This window comes from Solanum stenotomum, chromosome 7, assembly GCF_019186545.1.
Source record: "Solanum stenotomum isolate F172 chromosome 7, ASM1918654v1, whole genome shotgun sequence".
Lineage (NCBI taxonomy): Eukaryota > Viridiplantae > Streptophyta > Magnoliopsida > Solanales > Solanaceae > Solanum > Solanum stenotomum.
Window position 1 is genome coordinate 49303093 of NC_064288.1, and position 13011 is coordinate 49316103.

Consider the following 13011-nt stretch of genomic DNA (forward strand, 5'->3'; position numbering starts at 1 on the left):
TCAATGACTTTATATACCATATGGTATAAATATAATTATTTAATTTACTACAGGTTATCAGCTAACCTGTCCGTTAAGAAAAAATCTCAAACCGTTAAAAACCAATAATAAAAATATCTAAACCATTACCAAAATCGCTAAACTAATAGATCATTATCAGTAAACCAATAACTTCATAAGGGATAAGGTTAATGGGCTTAATTAGTGTCCCTTATGAGTGGACCCGATCCAATAATTATTTCCAACAGATAGAAACAGAGGAGATAAGGCAGAACATTTTTCTAAGATAGTGTTTAGTTTATTCTTTAGGAATCAATAAAAGTGTTTAAATTTGTTCTATTTGTGATAGAGAATTTTCCAACTGTCATAGATGTAGATGGAGAATGGAGTTCAATCAAAGTTAGAATATATTCCTTGATCAACCACTATACCAATAACCTTTTTTATTGCTCTTACAACTCGCAAAAATTTTGGAACAATTGATACAACTTACAAGTACTACTCTTATCTTTTGGTCTGCAGTTGATGTGGTTGCTCCTCTACTCGTACTATCGGGAATCATGCTGAAATCGTTTGCTCAAAATTTTGTAAAACTATCATCACTGCGAGTAATTCTTGTTATCTTGTTCTATTGTTTGGTTATGATGGTTTCAGCTAGAGGTAACTAACTCTTTGATAGTAGTTTAGTTGCAAAGCTATATTTAAACTCTGTCTGTTTCAATTTGTTTGTCTGATTTTGACTTGGACGAGGTTTAGAAAGTAAGAATATTTTTAAATCTTCTGCATCTTAAACTAAAGATACGTAAAATGTATCAAAAGAGACGTTTAGTTTTACATATCCTTTGATTGACCTGATATTCTGAACAATGGATATTGGTAATTCATTTGTAACGACATTGTTCAGGCTCTCACGTGACTAATCCTGGTATTGAGTCTAATAACGATGATTTGAAGCAAGATGAGACATCATTATCAGTATCCACAAGGAAACGATTAGAGCCCCTGCATCGCGATACAGAATACAGACTAGTAACAGCAACTCAGGAGCTAGAAATGGAATTAGGAGCTGGTAGTTATAACAACTCTAAGACGTGGTTATGGTCTCAACAACAGCAGCCTTTTCAGCTGTGTCTGGCTTGCGAGTGTTGTGTGTCCACGGCGGAGATGGAGGCAGAGGCAGAGGCAGAGGCAGAGGCAGAGCCCAGCAACTGTACAAGCTTGCCTTGTTGCTTTGTTATAGACTGTCAACTCCCTAATAAGCCTTACGGAGTTTGTGCTTTTGTACCTAAGACTTGTAATTGTACCTCTTGTGCTACTCCTCTGCTCTAAGCCTTAACTAGACGTATTCAGCATTTGAAATTTATGAATTTCTTCAACGATCTCAAGTTAATACTATGATTGTGATTGGATTCAGTGTCAAATATTTATAAATATTTTGTTGATTTCTTAACATATGTATACATAATACAAAGTATGTACAAAATTATTGAGTTCACGTGAACGCGTAAACGAGCTTTTAGATCCTCCCCGGCTAGCACCTAATACACTCCTTACTCTCATCCTACACTGAAACAAACTCAATGGCTAGACCAACCCAAATTAAACTCAAACAATCGATAGATATATTCCATTAACTCGTAATTGGAATTACAAAGGAATTTAAGAACTAAAAGGAAAATTGAAGAATACAGATAGAAAAAGGGACAAGAAGTAGAACTCGGAGAAAAGGGGTGAGGAAATACAAATACTCCATAACAATTTGCATAATCGTCCTTTTTAACAAATTTGGTAATTGAGTCTGGATCCAAATAAAACTCTCTAATATTTGACTTGACTCAATAGTTAGAACTGAATCAAACTCATTCATCATTTTTAGCTCATAGGCCCTTACGGAATCAGATTAATTCACAACACACACATTCCATAAGAATTTCACTGTAAATAGATGACTAACCATGCCCGCTCGACTATGGTATATTTTCTCTATCTCAATTTATATGATATACTTTACCTTTTAGTTCGTTTCAATAAGAATATCACATTTTTATAACCGAAAACAATTAGAATTTAACAAATCTCTTCTTACCCTTAAAAAATTATGAAGTAATTTCTAGTTATTCAAACAATCAATAAGCAAAAGTCATCCATGTGCAAAATGCAAGTCATTGGGACATAGTAGTAGGATGTACTCAAGACTCCTTGTAAGTACTAAGTCTAGTTTATATTTTCCTTTTGAGAAACCTGTGGTCTATTCTGTTTGATTATGTAACTATTCACTTTTGGTAATAAAATTATTTCTTAACCAAAAAAAAAAAAACAAAAATCTACTTTACTACTATACAGAGAAGTGTAGAAGTAGGCCTTTCTTGATCGACATGTGTGCTTCTAGTAAAAAATATTTAAGTAATTTTTATATTTTTTTGTTATAATTTTTTTTTGTTTGAGCCTTTTTGAATATTTAAAATTTTTATAAATCATGATAATCAATAACTTAATATATTTAAATTTTAAAAGACATAAAAAATTTATTGACTCTTGAAATTCTATTGATACCACATAAATTAGGATAGAAAAAATAGCATATATTGTTTGAAAAATGACGTGAAAATCACAATAAATAACAATTTAAAATATTTGAAAAATATATAAAATTTGGCAGACTCTTAAAATTCTATCCATGTCACATAAATTAAAACACATGAAGTAGTATTATATTATTTAAAAATAATTTTAAAAAATACTATAAATTATAATAAATAACAACTAAAAATATTTAAAAACCATAAATTCTTTTAAAATAATTTTCTAAATGTCAATTATGTCACATAATTTGGGAATCTAATTTGTAAGATTTAGTTTCACATCTTCAGGTTTGTTAAGCCGCCCTAGTGGTAATTTATTATTTTATGAGGAATCCACCTTCAGTAAAGACAAATAAGAAAACAACAACAAATGCGCAAGCGGTATACAAGACCAAAGAGTAAAGCATTAACCTTGATATACCTAATGTGATGCGATTCAGTTGGTTCTTTCTTAATCAGAGATTTCGGGTTTGAGTTACGAGTATGAATTTTTTTGATAGAAAATGTTACCCTCAAAATGAAGCCTTATCAAACGCCAATCTAAATTAAGTAATTAACCAACATGTAGATATCGAATACCGAATAAAAAACTAAAAAATAAACCTTGATATAGCTGATTAAGAAGAGAATGATCATGTATAATTACCAGGACTAACGTCAAACATTGGGCTTAGAGGTATAATATTCTGTCCTTGTTTCTTATTCACACAACAAAATTCATAAACATATCATTCGATATTTACTCCTTTTGTTCTAAATTATATGATATTTTGTTTATTTGAGATAAATTACAAAAAAATTGATTATTAGATTTATAAGTTATTTTACTATATTGACATGAGAAGAATTATGAGTTATAGTACTTTTTTATAGTTTTTTTTATATTTAAACAATTTTAACTTTAAAATATTCAATTAATGTAATTTAATTTACCTTTAATAATTATTTTACCTTTTTACTCCTTCCCTAGGAGTTTTCTTCCTTTTTATTCTTTTGATAACTTGAACTCGTAACTTTAAATTTGAAAATAGTGATGAATATTTATCATCCGAGCAAAATTCATATCGTCAAGCTTAACAATGAGAGAAATAGTCTAGCTAGGTGTGACTACTTTCAAGCATTTTGATTTTAGAATTTTCTTGTTTGTTTTTTTTTTTTTTTGTAGAAACTTGGGTTTTAGTGAGGAAAATGCGTGAGCTGTATTAGGTAATTAAATAGTAAAATCCAAATTGGAGTTGGTACAATAAGAAAGCAGGACCCTATATAAGCACATAGACTTATATTAAATTTATAATTTTTATAAAAAAAATTACTAATTTTATTTAACTATATTAACATGAAAAGAATTGCAATTTATAATACTATTCCGGTGATTTAATTGTAATAATTGGCTGGTAATTAAGGTTGCCATGCATGTTGCTTTTCTGGCCTTTTGCTGGATCAAGTCCAGTATTAATATTTTTTCTTGTGGTGATATTGTTTCACATTTAATTAGAGTTTTCGGATTCGAACCATGGATAAGGAGAATATCTTGTTGAGAGCTTCACTCCAAATTAGCCATATAATACGCGATTTTGATATAATCGAAGCTCTAATGCAGATTTCTCGAATAGAAAACCAACAAAAATATTAATTCAATTTTTTATGTGTACTCCACTTAAGAAAACAGTAAAATTTGTTGAAGTGGGTAACCATGAATATACTTTTATTTATTTTATTATATTCTCCATTCGTTTTTTTACGTGTGAGTTTGTTTTTTATGGGCCAAAATACATGTAGATTTTCTTTGATGATGGATGGCGGTGAGATTCAATTTTAAAATCTCTATTTACTCTCATATCATGTTAAGAAATGTATTTTAGATTTAACTCAATTATAATAACTAACTTGAAAGGTGGGGATCGCTAAATCATATAAACAGACCACACATCCTATCAGAACGGAATTTTCAACACCCTTACATATCTAGAACGTGAACAATATAATTAGGAAGCCAACATCGAGAAACCAAGAACTAGATGCGCTTATTTTGTTTCCTTCAAAAATTTAGGGTGGGGACGGGGAAATCAGATCAACGTGGATTACAATGTGGGGAATCGAATTCTCACTACTAAGATGAGAATTCAGATAACCAACTAACTAAGCTACTAAGATTCCTCCGAATGTGCTTAATTATAACAAGGTTAATTTTTTGTGTTCTTCTTTCTTTCCTTCCTATTTTTGGACCAAAATATATAGGGGGATTACTCTTCCTGTGGGCAACTAACCTATACCATTAATCATAATTAGTTGATTAATATAAACTTTAGAGAGATCTATACCTATAATATTATTATTATTATTATTTTATGTAACTAGGAATAATGGAAGTGGACATAAGGCCAGCTGGCCCTACCTCAATTTGATCCTGATATTTAACATTGTTAATAACCACTTGACTTAATACCATCCACTAATAATTTCTTATTACTAATTAAACAAACATAAATTAGTTATAATATAGGTATCTCTTTCCACATAAATACATTAATTCTTGTAGCATGGTCAATACTCTTCCAATTAACATTCTTAATTAGAATAGTTAATTAATGTTTTGCGTACTAAGTTTATAACACATTCGAACGCGACAAAGACTCGTCATCTTCCACTATGTTTAGATCAAAAACTAAATAGAGAGATTATATATATTAATCATATTATAAAATAATTACAATCTTGTTCTAATCTTATTATGTTTATTAAGAGATCAAGCAGGGCAAGTATAGTACAACCATCTTACTTGCATACATGTCAAAAATTCATCCATCATATCATCCTAAAATTTTGCGACGCAAACGTCTTGTTTACAACAAAGACGATGATGATCGTGAATATAATAATAATAATCGTCTTCCTCCTCTTCCTCCTCCTCGTCTAGCTCGTGTAATAACAAGTAAATCACATGTTAATTTCCCATCTATCTTCACGGTTTGGAAGAAATCGAGTATGAGTTTCCAAGGTACGGATGGATTCACGGTGTTCGATAAGCAAGGGAGGTTAGTTTTTCGGGTTGACAACTATACCCGAAGGAAGAATCGGGCCATTGCTAGCCGGGGCAGCCGATCCGGTGGACTAGTACTCATGGACGCACAGGGTAAACCTCTCTTAACATTGAGACCACAGGTACATATGGTTCATCTTCATTTCTTGTCATAAATCAAGCCTGAATACATTGATAACCCTTTTAACTTGTTAGTCAATTCATTTAGACACTCAGGATTATGACATGTTCCGCTTGAGCACTTCTTAAATACATGATTCATATTAGATACTATGTACTTCCGATTCAAATTTTTGCTAAAATTTTTACACGTGTTCTCAAGTGTTCATTACCACGTATAATATATCACTTTCTTTGATTGTATGTGTTAGCCTCAGTAAACTGTAAATCAAACATATTTCAATTGATGTTGGTGTGTATATTAAAGAAAGTGTCATATTTTATTGGACCACGTAATGACCCTTAAAAACACGTAGGAATATGTTATTATAGATTCAAGTGCTAAACTAGAACAAACCATAGTTCAGATGTTTAATGAAATTTACTAATAAATTTAGAAGGCTATCAATATTCAACCATTAATCAATTTACGAATCATATATATATACTCATGAATTTATATATTAACAGATGAACGCGCAATTACAATATGAATGGAATGGATATAGCGGAGGAGAAGATGACGATGGATCCACTCCTTTATTCGTAATGAGAAGACCTCCATCATCTTTGTTCGCGATGATGGGAGCAAGCATGACGACTACGTCATGCCAAGCTCAAGTATTTGTTGCGGGAGAGACTAATAATAATGTCATGGACATGAAAAAGAGGCAGAGGAAACCAAATTACAGAGTGGAGGGTTCTTTTCGTAGGCGAAATTGCAACATCACAAATTCAGATGGTCATATTGTAGCAAATATATCGCGAAAAATAGCTAACGCTACTACTCACACCACTATTTTGATTAGCGACGATGTTTTTAGCTTGATGGTACAACCAGGGTTTGAACCTCATATTTTTATGGCTTTTGTTATTATTTTGGATCGTATGTATCCTAACTCATACACTCCCCTTATTTGTTCTGAATGTAATTGATTTTTATCTCTAAATTATCGAATTCAATTTGTTGATAAAATCGTTGTGGGAGTTCGTTGAAAGCAATTTGAAGACTAAGGCATATTCTGTAAGGGTAAAAGAGTCATTTTGTTCTAACAGTAATTATCAATTTGTTAGTTAGTTAACCACTCATTCGGAAGTTAATTAGCAGTAATTAACATACTCAGCCAATACAACAGGTAATAATGCTAACTATTTTTTGTTGTTTAACTAACAAACAAGATTGATTTAAAAACATAGATAGGGGTGACAATTTCAATCCATTTAAGTGGAAGGAGTTCATTTAACTCATAGTAACTAAATAGACCACTCATATTTTTTAAATGGGTAACATAAGTTTTAACCTATTTTAAAAGATCATATAAATATGAAGAAAGTGGGTAAAATATGGAAATCTAAATAGACCCATAGATCACCCACTCACTTATAACTTTTTTTTTTAAAAAAAGGAAACTTACGTAAATTCCACTAGTTTAGAAGCTAATTACTTAGATACACACTTTAGTTTGCAATATTACGAATCTTACCAGATTTTGGTGTGTCCAGCTATGTTTAGATACATGTATCTCCGGATATATGTGGTCAAAATCAAGTGTAATTTGTTCTAGATACATTGTATCCAAGTGCATTTGCATATATCTAAGATACATAGACAATCTCGCTCGCCCTCCTCATTCTCACTCGCTACTCTCCTAATGTATTCAGTATCTCAGATATATGTGAATCACCCTAGATACATGCATATTTATGTATCTAGTGTGAGTTACATGACTGTCTCGCTCGCCTCCTTTTCCATATAGCTCGCATCTCTCCCTATTTTAATATATTTGGTAGCAAAAATACATGTTTAAAGTGTATCTTTCTCAATATATGGTAGAAACTCTGAATAGTTGTAAGATAAATAATTATTTATAAGTATAGGTAGAATTAATATACATGGTATGAATGTATGTCTAATAGGTAGTTTTCCAAAAAACAAAGGGTAACTTACAGAAATCCTACTAGTTTAGTACCTAAATTACCTCCCTTTCCTTCACTTTTCATTATTACGAAACTCAACATAAATTAGACTTCAGATACATGTATCTGACGCGTCTAGATACACGTATCTCAGATATATGAGGTCAACGTTAAGTGTAATTGTGGATTCACATGTATCTGATTCTCTTGCTCGCATTTGTCCTATCTCGCTCTCCTCTCTCACTCGCTTCTCTCCCTTTATCTGGCCGCGTCCCTCCTATCTCTCTTCTTCTCTCACTTACCTCTCTCTATTTTATTATATTTGGTAGTAAAAATATATGTATCTAGGTGTATTTGATTTGAAATCTCATATGATTTAGTAAGACAATATGTAATTATTTCAAACTATAGAAATATTAATAAAGAAATAATACATAAACATGACCTTAACTTGACTTTAGTGGACAACTATGCCCTCTAACACTTAAACTTGTATAAAATTGAACAAATGGACACATTCGTCTACATGACAATTTTGTGTCCTACGTGTATTATGCAAGTTTAAATGTCTACTTGTACAGACTCAAAGTTGGAGGTCATAGTTGTCCGCTGACTCAAGTTAAGGGTCATGTTTATATAATTTTCCCAAAAAAGGAAATCGGAATACAAAGCAAGACAAAACTAAGTAAAAGCCAAAAGGCCCAAAATGAAAAAAGAGAGAATCAAATTAGGCCCCAAAGCCCAAACCCGATTTGAAAAAAGAGACAAAGCCCTTCTCTCCTCTGCTCTCAATCATCTTCTCCGATAGCTCGGAGAGTCGCCGGAGTGAGAGCAGCATCGCAAGGATCGATCTCCCTACTTTTTATTTCTCTCCTTTCATACGGTGGTGAAAACCCTAACACAAAAGGGAAAGTGAAGAGCGGTTCCGATGAAGTTTCTGGAAGATAAAGAGGGCAATTCGCCGGAGTTCAATGGAGGTCTGTCTTCTCATTCTCCTACAATTTCCACTGACATAGGTGTTTTTGTTTCATTACTCAAGAGAACGACATGAATTTAACTCAATCGATTAACAATTTTATTTCTTCAACTTCTCCATGTGAGATGCTTATAACTGAGTATGCTAATTGTTGTTCTACAACTCTTGTAATTGATTTATATTGCCTATAATCATTACATAAGCATGTTTATCTGTTGCGTGAGATTAAAACCATGTCTAATTTGACTGTTCATAGGTTAGCTATGAGCCTATGATAAATTGCCCTTTCATTAACCAAGTAATCGAAATAGTCCTTAATGTACAGAAAAGTGATCCTTTTATTCCATATATACCATGTAATTGAGATAGTCTTTAGTGTATGAAAATATTGATCCTTTTAGTCATAACTCTTGAAAGTAAACAAAAACATGTTTAGTTAATTAGCAACTCGAGTGAGTTGGATAAAAGCATCGAAAGAATGGGAGTGAAACCTCTCGGCCCATAACCAAATCTTATATGATGGCAAGAAAGGCCAACTTTTTCTACCTTTGATGAAAACACTTGCACCAATAACTAATATATGGTTTTGCGTTCGAAATCATAACCCAACTGTGAGTGTTGATGCAAGAGCAAACCTATGTTATAAGGAAAGCAATGAAATTGTATGCTCCATTGTTGCTAGTAAATTACTCTTTGTTCCCGTTCTTCTGGTCGTATCAATTTGGTCTTCAACTCCTCATAGCATTATAATATTTTAATGATCAGGTTGTAGCCATGAGAACTACAGAAATAAACTTAGATTAGTAGCATTTGATTCTAGTCTGAACCTTTAGTTTGTAAGAGGTTTTGGCTTAACAATAGAATAATAACAAAAAACTGCAACAACAAAGAGCTTGCAGGAACTCAAAAACAATTGCTAACTCAGTTTTTTTTTTTTAATTTTTAAAATGCACAAAACCTGCTCCCTAAAGCAAAGTACGAGTAAATAAAGAAGAGTAATAGTACTGTCTAACATAATGGAATAAGTCTTCAAAACACCAAGTGCAGTATCAATGTTAACAGCCTATCTGGTTGTGACCAACGAAAATCAACATTAATAGCTTCTAGATTAGTATGTTCTCTGGTCTGAGTTATGACGAGAACAGGATAACGTTGATATATTGAAGCATAATGCAAAGCTGACTATGTTAAATTGTACCCTCAGCCACACCATGATCTTTTCTCGTGGAAATTCTCTTGAACAACCAATTCTGCTTTGATATTCTATTTGTAGGTCTTTTTAATGGAAATATATTTGGCTGTGTCTAAAAAAACACTGATTGTATATAATGGAGGAGAAAACTTTGTTATCTGTAAAAATCTATACATTTTCTTCCAATTACTTCTCAATGACTAAAATTCGTATGTTTGGTAATTACATTGCCTAGTTAGTGATCTATCATCTACTATACAAAATTTACAGGTCAATCTGAAATATGTATGATTGAGCTGTGTTTAATTTTCTGAAGTAGCAAGAACTAGATGATCTCCATCTCTTATCAGTGCAATGTCCTCAATAAGTGCTCCATCTTCAGTTAGTACTTCAGTGAGAGAGATGCCAAATATCTCAGCACCGATATCAAGTAGCTCTTGTATGGAATCCGGCAAAGGCACAACTCTTCTATGCATATCAACTTTCTCTAGACAATCGATGGTTATTCTGCCTGGAATTCTTGAATTTCCAATTTTAGTTGAAGAATATTCTGGACCTATCAGTGAATTCTGAAAGAAATTAGCCCTTCTTCTCAATCTGCCGTTGGACGAACCATTTTCGCTAGCTACCAATGTTGTTTCTTCTGGAGTGAAGATATGTTGTATATCTTCTAATACTGTAGTCATCATTGGGTCTGTTTGCTCTTTCAAATGCTGAAGGAGATTGTTCATGATTATTGTCCTGTCTCCTATATTTGCTTTAACGATGTTGAAAAATGAAGTACGATCCAAGCGTAGCAGTTGGGATATTCTTTTGGTTCGAACAGTAAAAAGTTGAGGCTTACAGCAAAGGATACCAACTTCTCCACAAACATCCCCTGCTGTCAACTCGCCAACTACATGATCCATACCATTCCTGTGTGATATAAGATCCACTGCTCCAGTTACGAGGATGTAGAGATCTGTAGATGCTTCATTTTGCAAAATGACATCCTCTTTTGGAGGGAAATACTCGGCCTTCATCTCAGAAATCAGTTGAAAAAGCAAGTCATGTGATACCCCCTGGAATAAGTAGGCCTTATCCACCAGTGAATAGAATAGATGATGTGAAATGGCAGATCGAATAGCTCTGGGTAGTGTTTCAAGAGTTTCTTGCTGCTGCAGACCTTCTGTATCTGTTCTGTGCATCATAGACAAGTGATCTAGCATCTGTTCTTCAAGTCGAACAGGCAGATTATTCCTTTGTGCAAAGCTTGAGGCAGCTTGAATAGCATCCCTAAATTTCTGCGTCTTATTGGTTCCATGGACAACCAAGTTGGTCATGTTTCCAATAAGATATGCAGTCAGCCCAAGGTCGAATAACATGTAAACCATGGTGAATATCATTTCCTCTGTAGTGACAGCATGCAAATCCCCATAGCCAGTTGTTGTAAGAGTTGTAATGGACCAATACATAGACATTACATAAAGATCCCAGATACTCCTATCATGAAGATTTCCCAGTGAAAGCCATGTTTTACTAACGTCTGTAATCCGAGCAGCAAGAAAGTAGTAGAAGCAGCCAGCAGAATGAACAGCAAAAAGAGTGACACATACAAGCTTGAGTACTCGAATCCCAAAGTAACTCAACTTATTGTTTTTCTCCAATTCGACAAACATGGCACTGACTCTTCTGAGACGCCAGAGACGAAGCATACTCAAGAATCCATATGATTGAAGAATACGAGGCAATGCTTCGTAAGGGATAGTGGATATGAAATCAAAGAAAAATCCATATTTTATATACCTCAAAGCAATGCGCTTTGGGTCATCAATCATAGTGTAAGTTGATTTATCAAGATATGCAACAAAGAACAATGAGAGGATAATGTCAATGGCAAAAAAGAAGTTGACTATGTTATCTAAGATGGCAATAAGTCCTTGAGGTGTTTCTAGAAATCCAATCTGAAAAGGTGATGCCCATGCTGTGTAGAAAACAAGAAGCACCAAAAATGCGTCCCAAACCTTGTAACGGGGATTAATAGGGGAGATGATGTAGTTACGGAGCCTAATTTTGCTATCACTATGGCCGCCAAGAGAAGGAAGAATACCACTGTTAATACAATAATGAGAGCTTATATCCTCCATTGAATACACTCGAACCTCGACGCCGGCCTCTGCCACCCTCTCGTCTGTGTGAGAACTAAACGTTATGTTATATAGAAGAGATTGTCATTATTCTTATGGGAAAAGGATTAGGACTACTTGTTGAAGGCATAACACGTCTTTCCTTTCCTTATTATATTCTACTTACACTTTTTTAGATGAGAGACTATTTAATATTTAAATATCAAGATTATATTACATTAACGAGCCTAATTTATATTACACATTACGTTTTTGGAAACTTTTTTATAAACCTGTATTACGAGCGCAATCCTTTTCCTTGTAGGACTGTGACACTCACAAATTACTATACAAGTCCTCTGTTTTCATGATTTTTGTTTTCTCAAAAAAGATGTATGGAAAGGTGAAAAGAAAAACTTTTTTAATTATTAGTATAAAAGAATAGTTGAAATTTTATTAAAATAATATGCTCAATAAGTTAGACTAAAATTTAATAACTAGGATCATTAATCTTTAATATCGTGCGGATGCTTACACTAAACTACAATTAATAGCTAGGATCGATATTCTTTAATATCCTGCAGATGCTAACACTAATACATATATAATTCATCCTAAGGATAGATAACTTATTATGCCAAAAAAATGAATGCAATAACTAAATGATTTCGAAATCTCTTGTGAGGATGAATCTACACTTTGAGAAGTCTGAGTGGCATGTGTCTCACCATCTCGAGGGCACCAGTTCCTCTTCAAAGGAAGGTTTGGGTGCTGAAGTTGCTAGAAATTCTTGATTAAATTTTCATTTTTCTTATCAAGTATCTCAGCTTTAAGTGCTTCTTTCACAAGTATATAAGCCTCCAAGCAAGGAGTTACATCTCCATGAATACTTCCTAAGTGTTGCTTAAACCGATAAAAACCAGAAACAATTTTACCACAATAGTTGCACTTAATTTTTAGCTTCTTCTAATCAACTGCCACACCATGTTGTTGAATATCAATTTTATATTGAGTCATTTCCCACGTTTATATTGAATTTT

At 33.0% G+C, this 13011-nt stretch overlaps 2 protein-coding genes and 1 pseudogene across 3 annotated transcripts; 2 read left to right on the forward strand and 1 right to left on the reverse strand.

Annotated features, from left to right (window-relative positions):
* The first annotated feature begins 286 nt into the window (after positions 1 to 286).
* Positions 287 to 1421, forward strand: LOC125871109 (uncharacterized). The gene is made up of 2 exons (XM_049551704.1): positions 287 to 660; positions 905 to 1421. Exons 1-2 carry the CDS (start codon positions 561 to 563, stop codon positions 1327 to 1329), a joined length of 525 nt encoding a protein of 174 aa, XP_049407661.1. The 5' UTR covers positions 287 to 560; the 3' UTR covers positions 1330 to 1421.
* A 3892-nt stretch (positions 1422 to 5313) lies between these two features.
* LOC125871469 (protein LURP-one-related 5-like) lies at positions 5314 to 6752 on the forward strand (annotated as a pseudogene). The gene is made up of 2 exons (XR_007447014.1): positions 5314 to 5744; positions 6253 to 6752. The product of XR_007447014.1 is annotated as a protein LURP-one-related 5-like (transcript).
* Positions 6753 to 10138: 3386 nt separating this feature from the next.
* LOC125871818 (potassium channel AKT3-like) lies at positions 10139 to 12241 on the reverse strand. The gene has a single exon (XM_049552497.1). It carries the CDS (start codon positions 11990 to 11992, stop codon positions 10169 to 10171), a length of 1824 nt encoding a protein of 607 aa, XP_049408454.1. The 5' UTR covers positions 11993 to 12241; the 3' UTR covers positions 10139 to 10168.
* Positions 12242 to 13011: the final 770 nt, after the last annotated feature.

Bases quoted from the DNA above. Each gene is read 5' to 3' on its own strand.
- LOC125871109 (XM_049551704.1), top strand. From the start codon at position 561: ATGCTGAAATCGTTTGCTCAAAATTTTGTAAAACTATCATCACTGCGA. The intron at 661-904 runs GTAACTAACTCT...GACATTGTTCAG, and splicing joins TATGATGGTTTCAGCTAGAG to GCTCTCACGTGACTAATCCT.
- LOC125871818 (XM_049552497.1), bottom strand. From the start codon at position 11,992: ATGGAGGATATAAGCTCTCATTATTGTATTAACAGTGGTATTCTTCCT.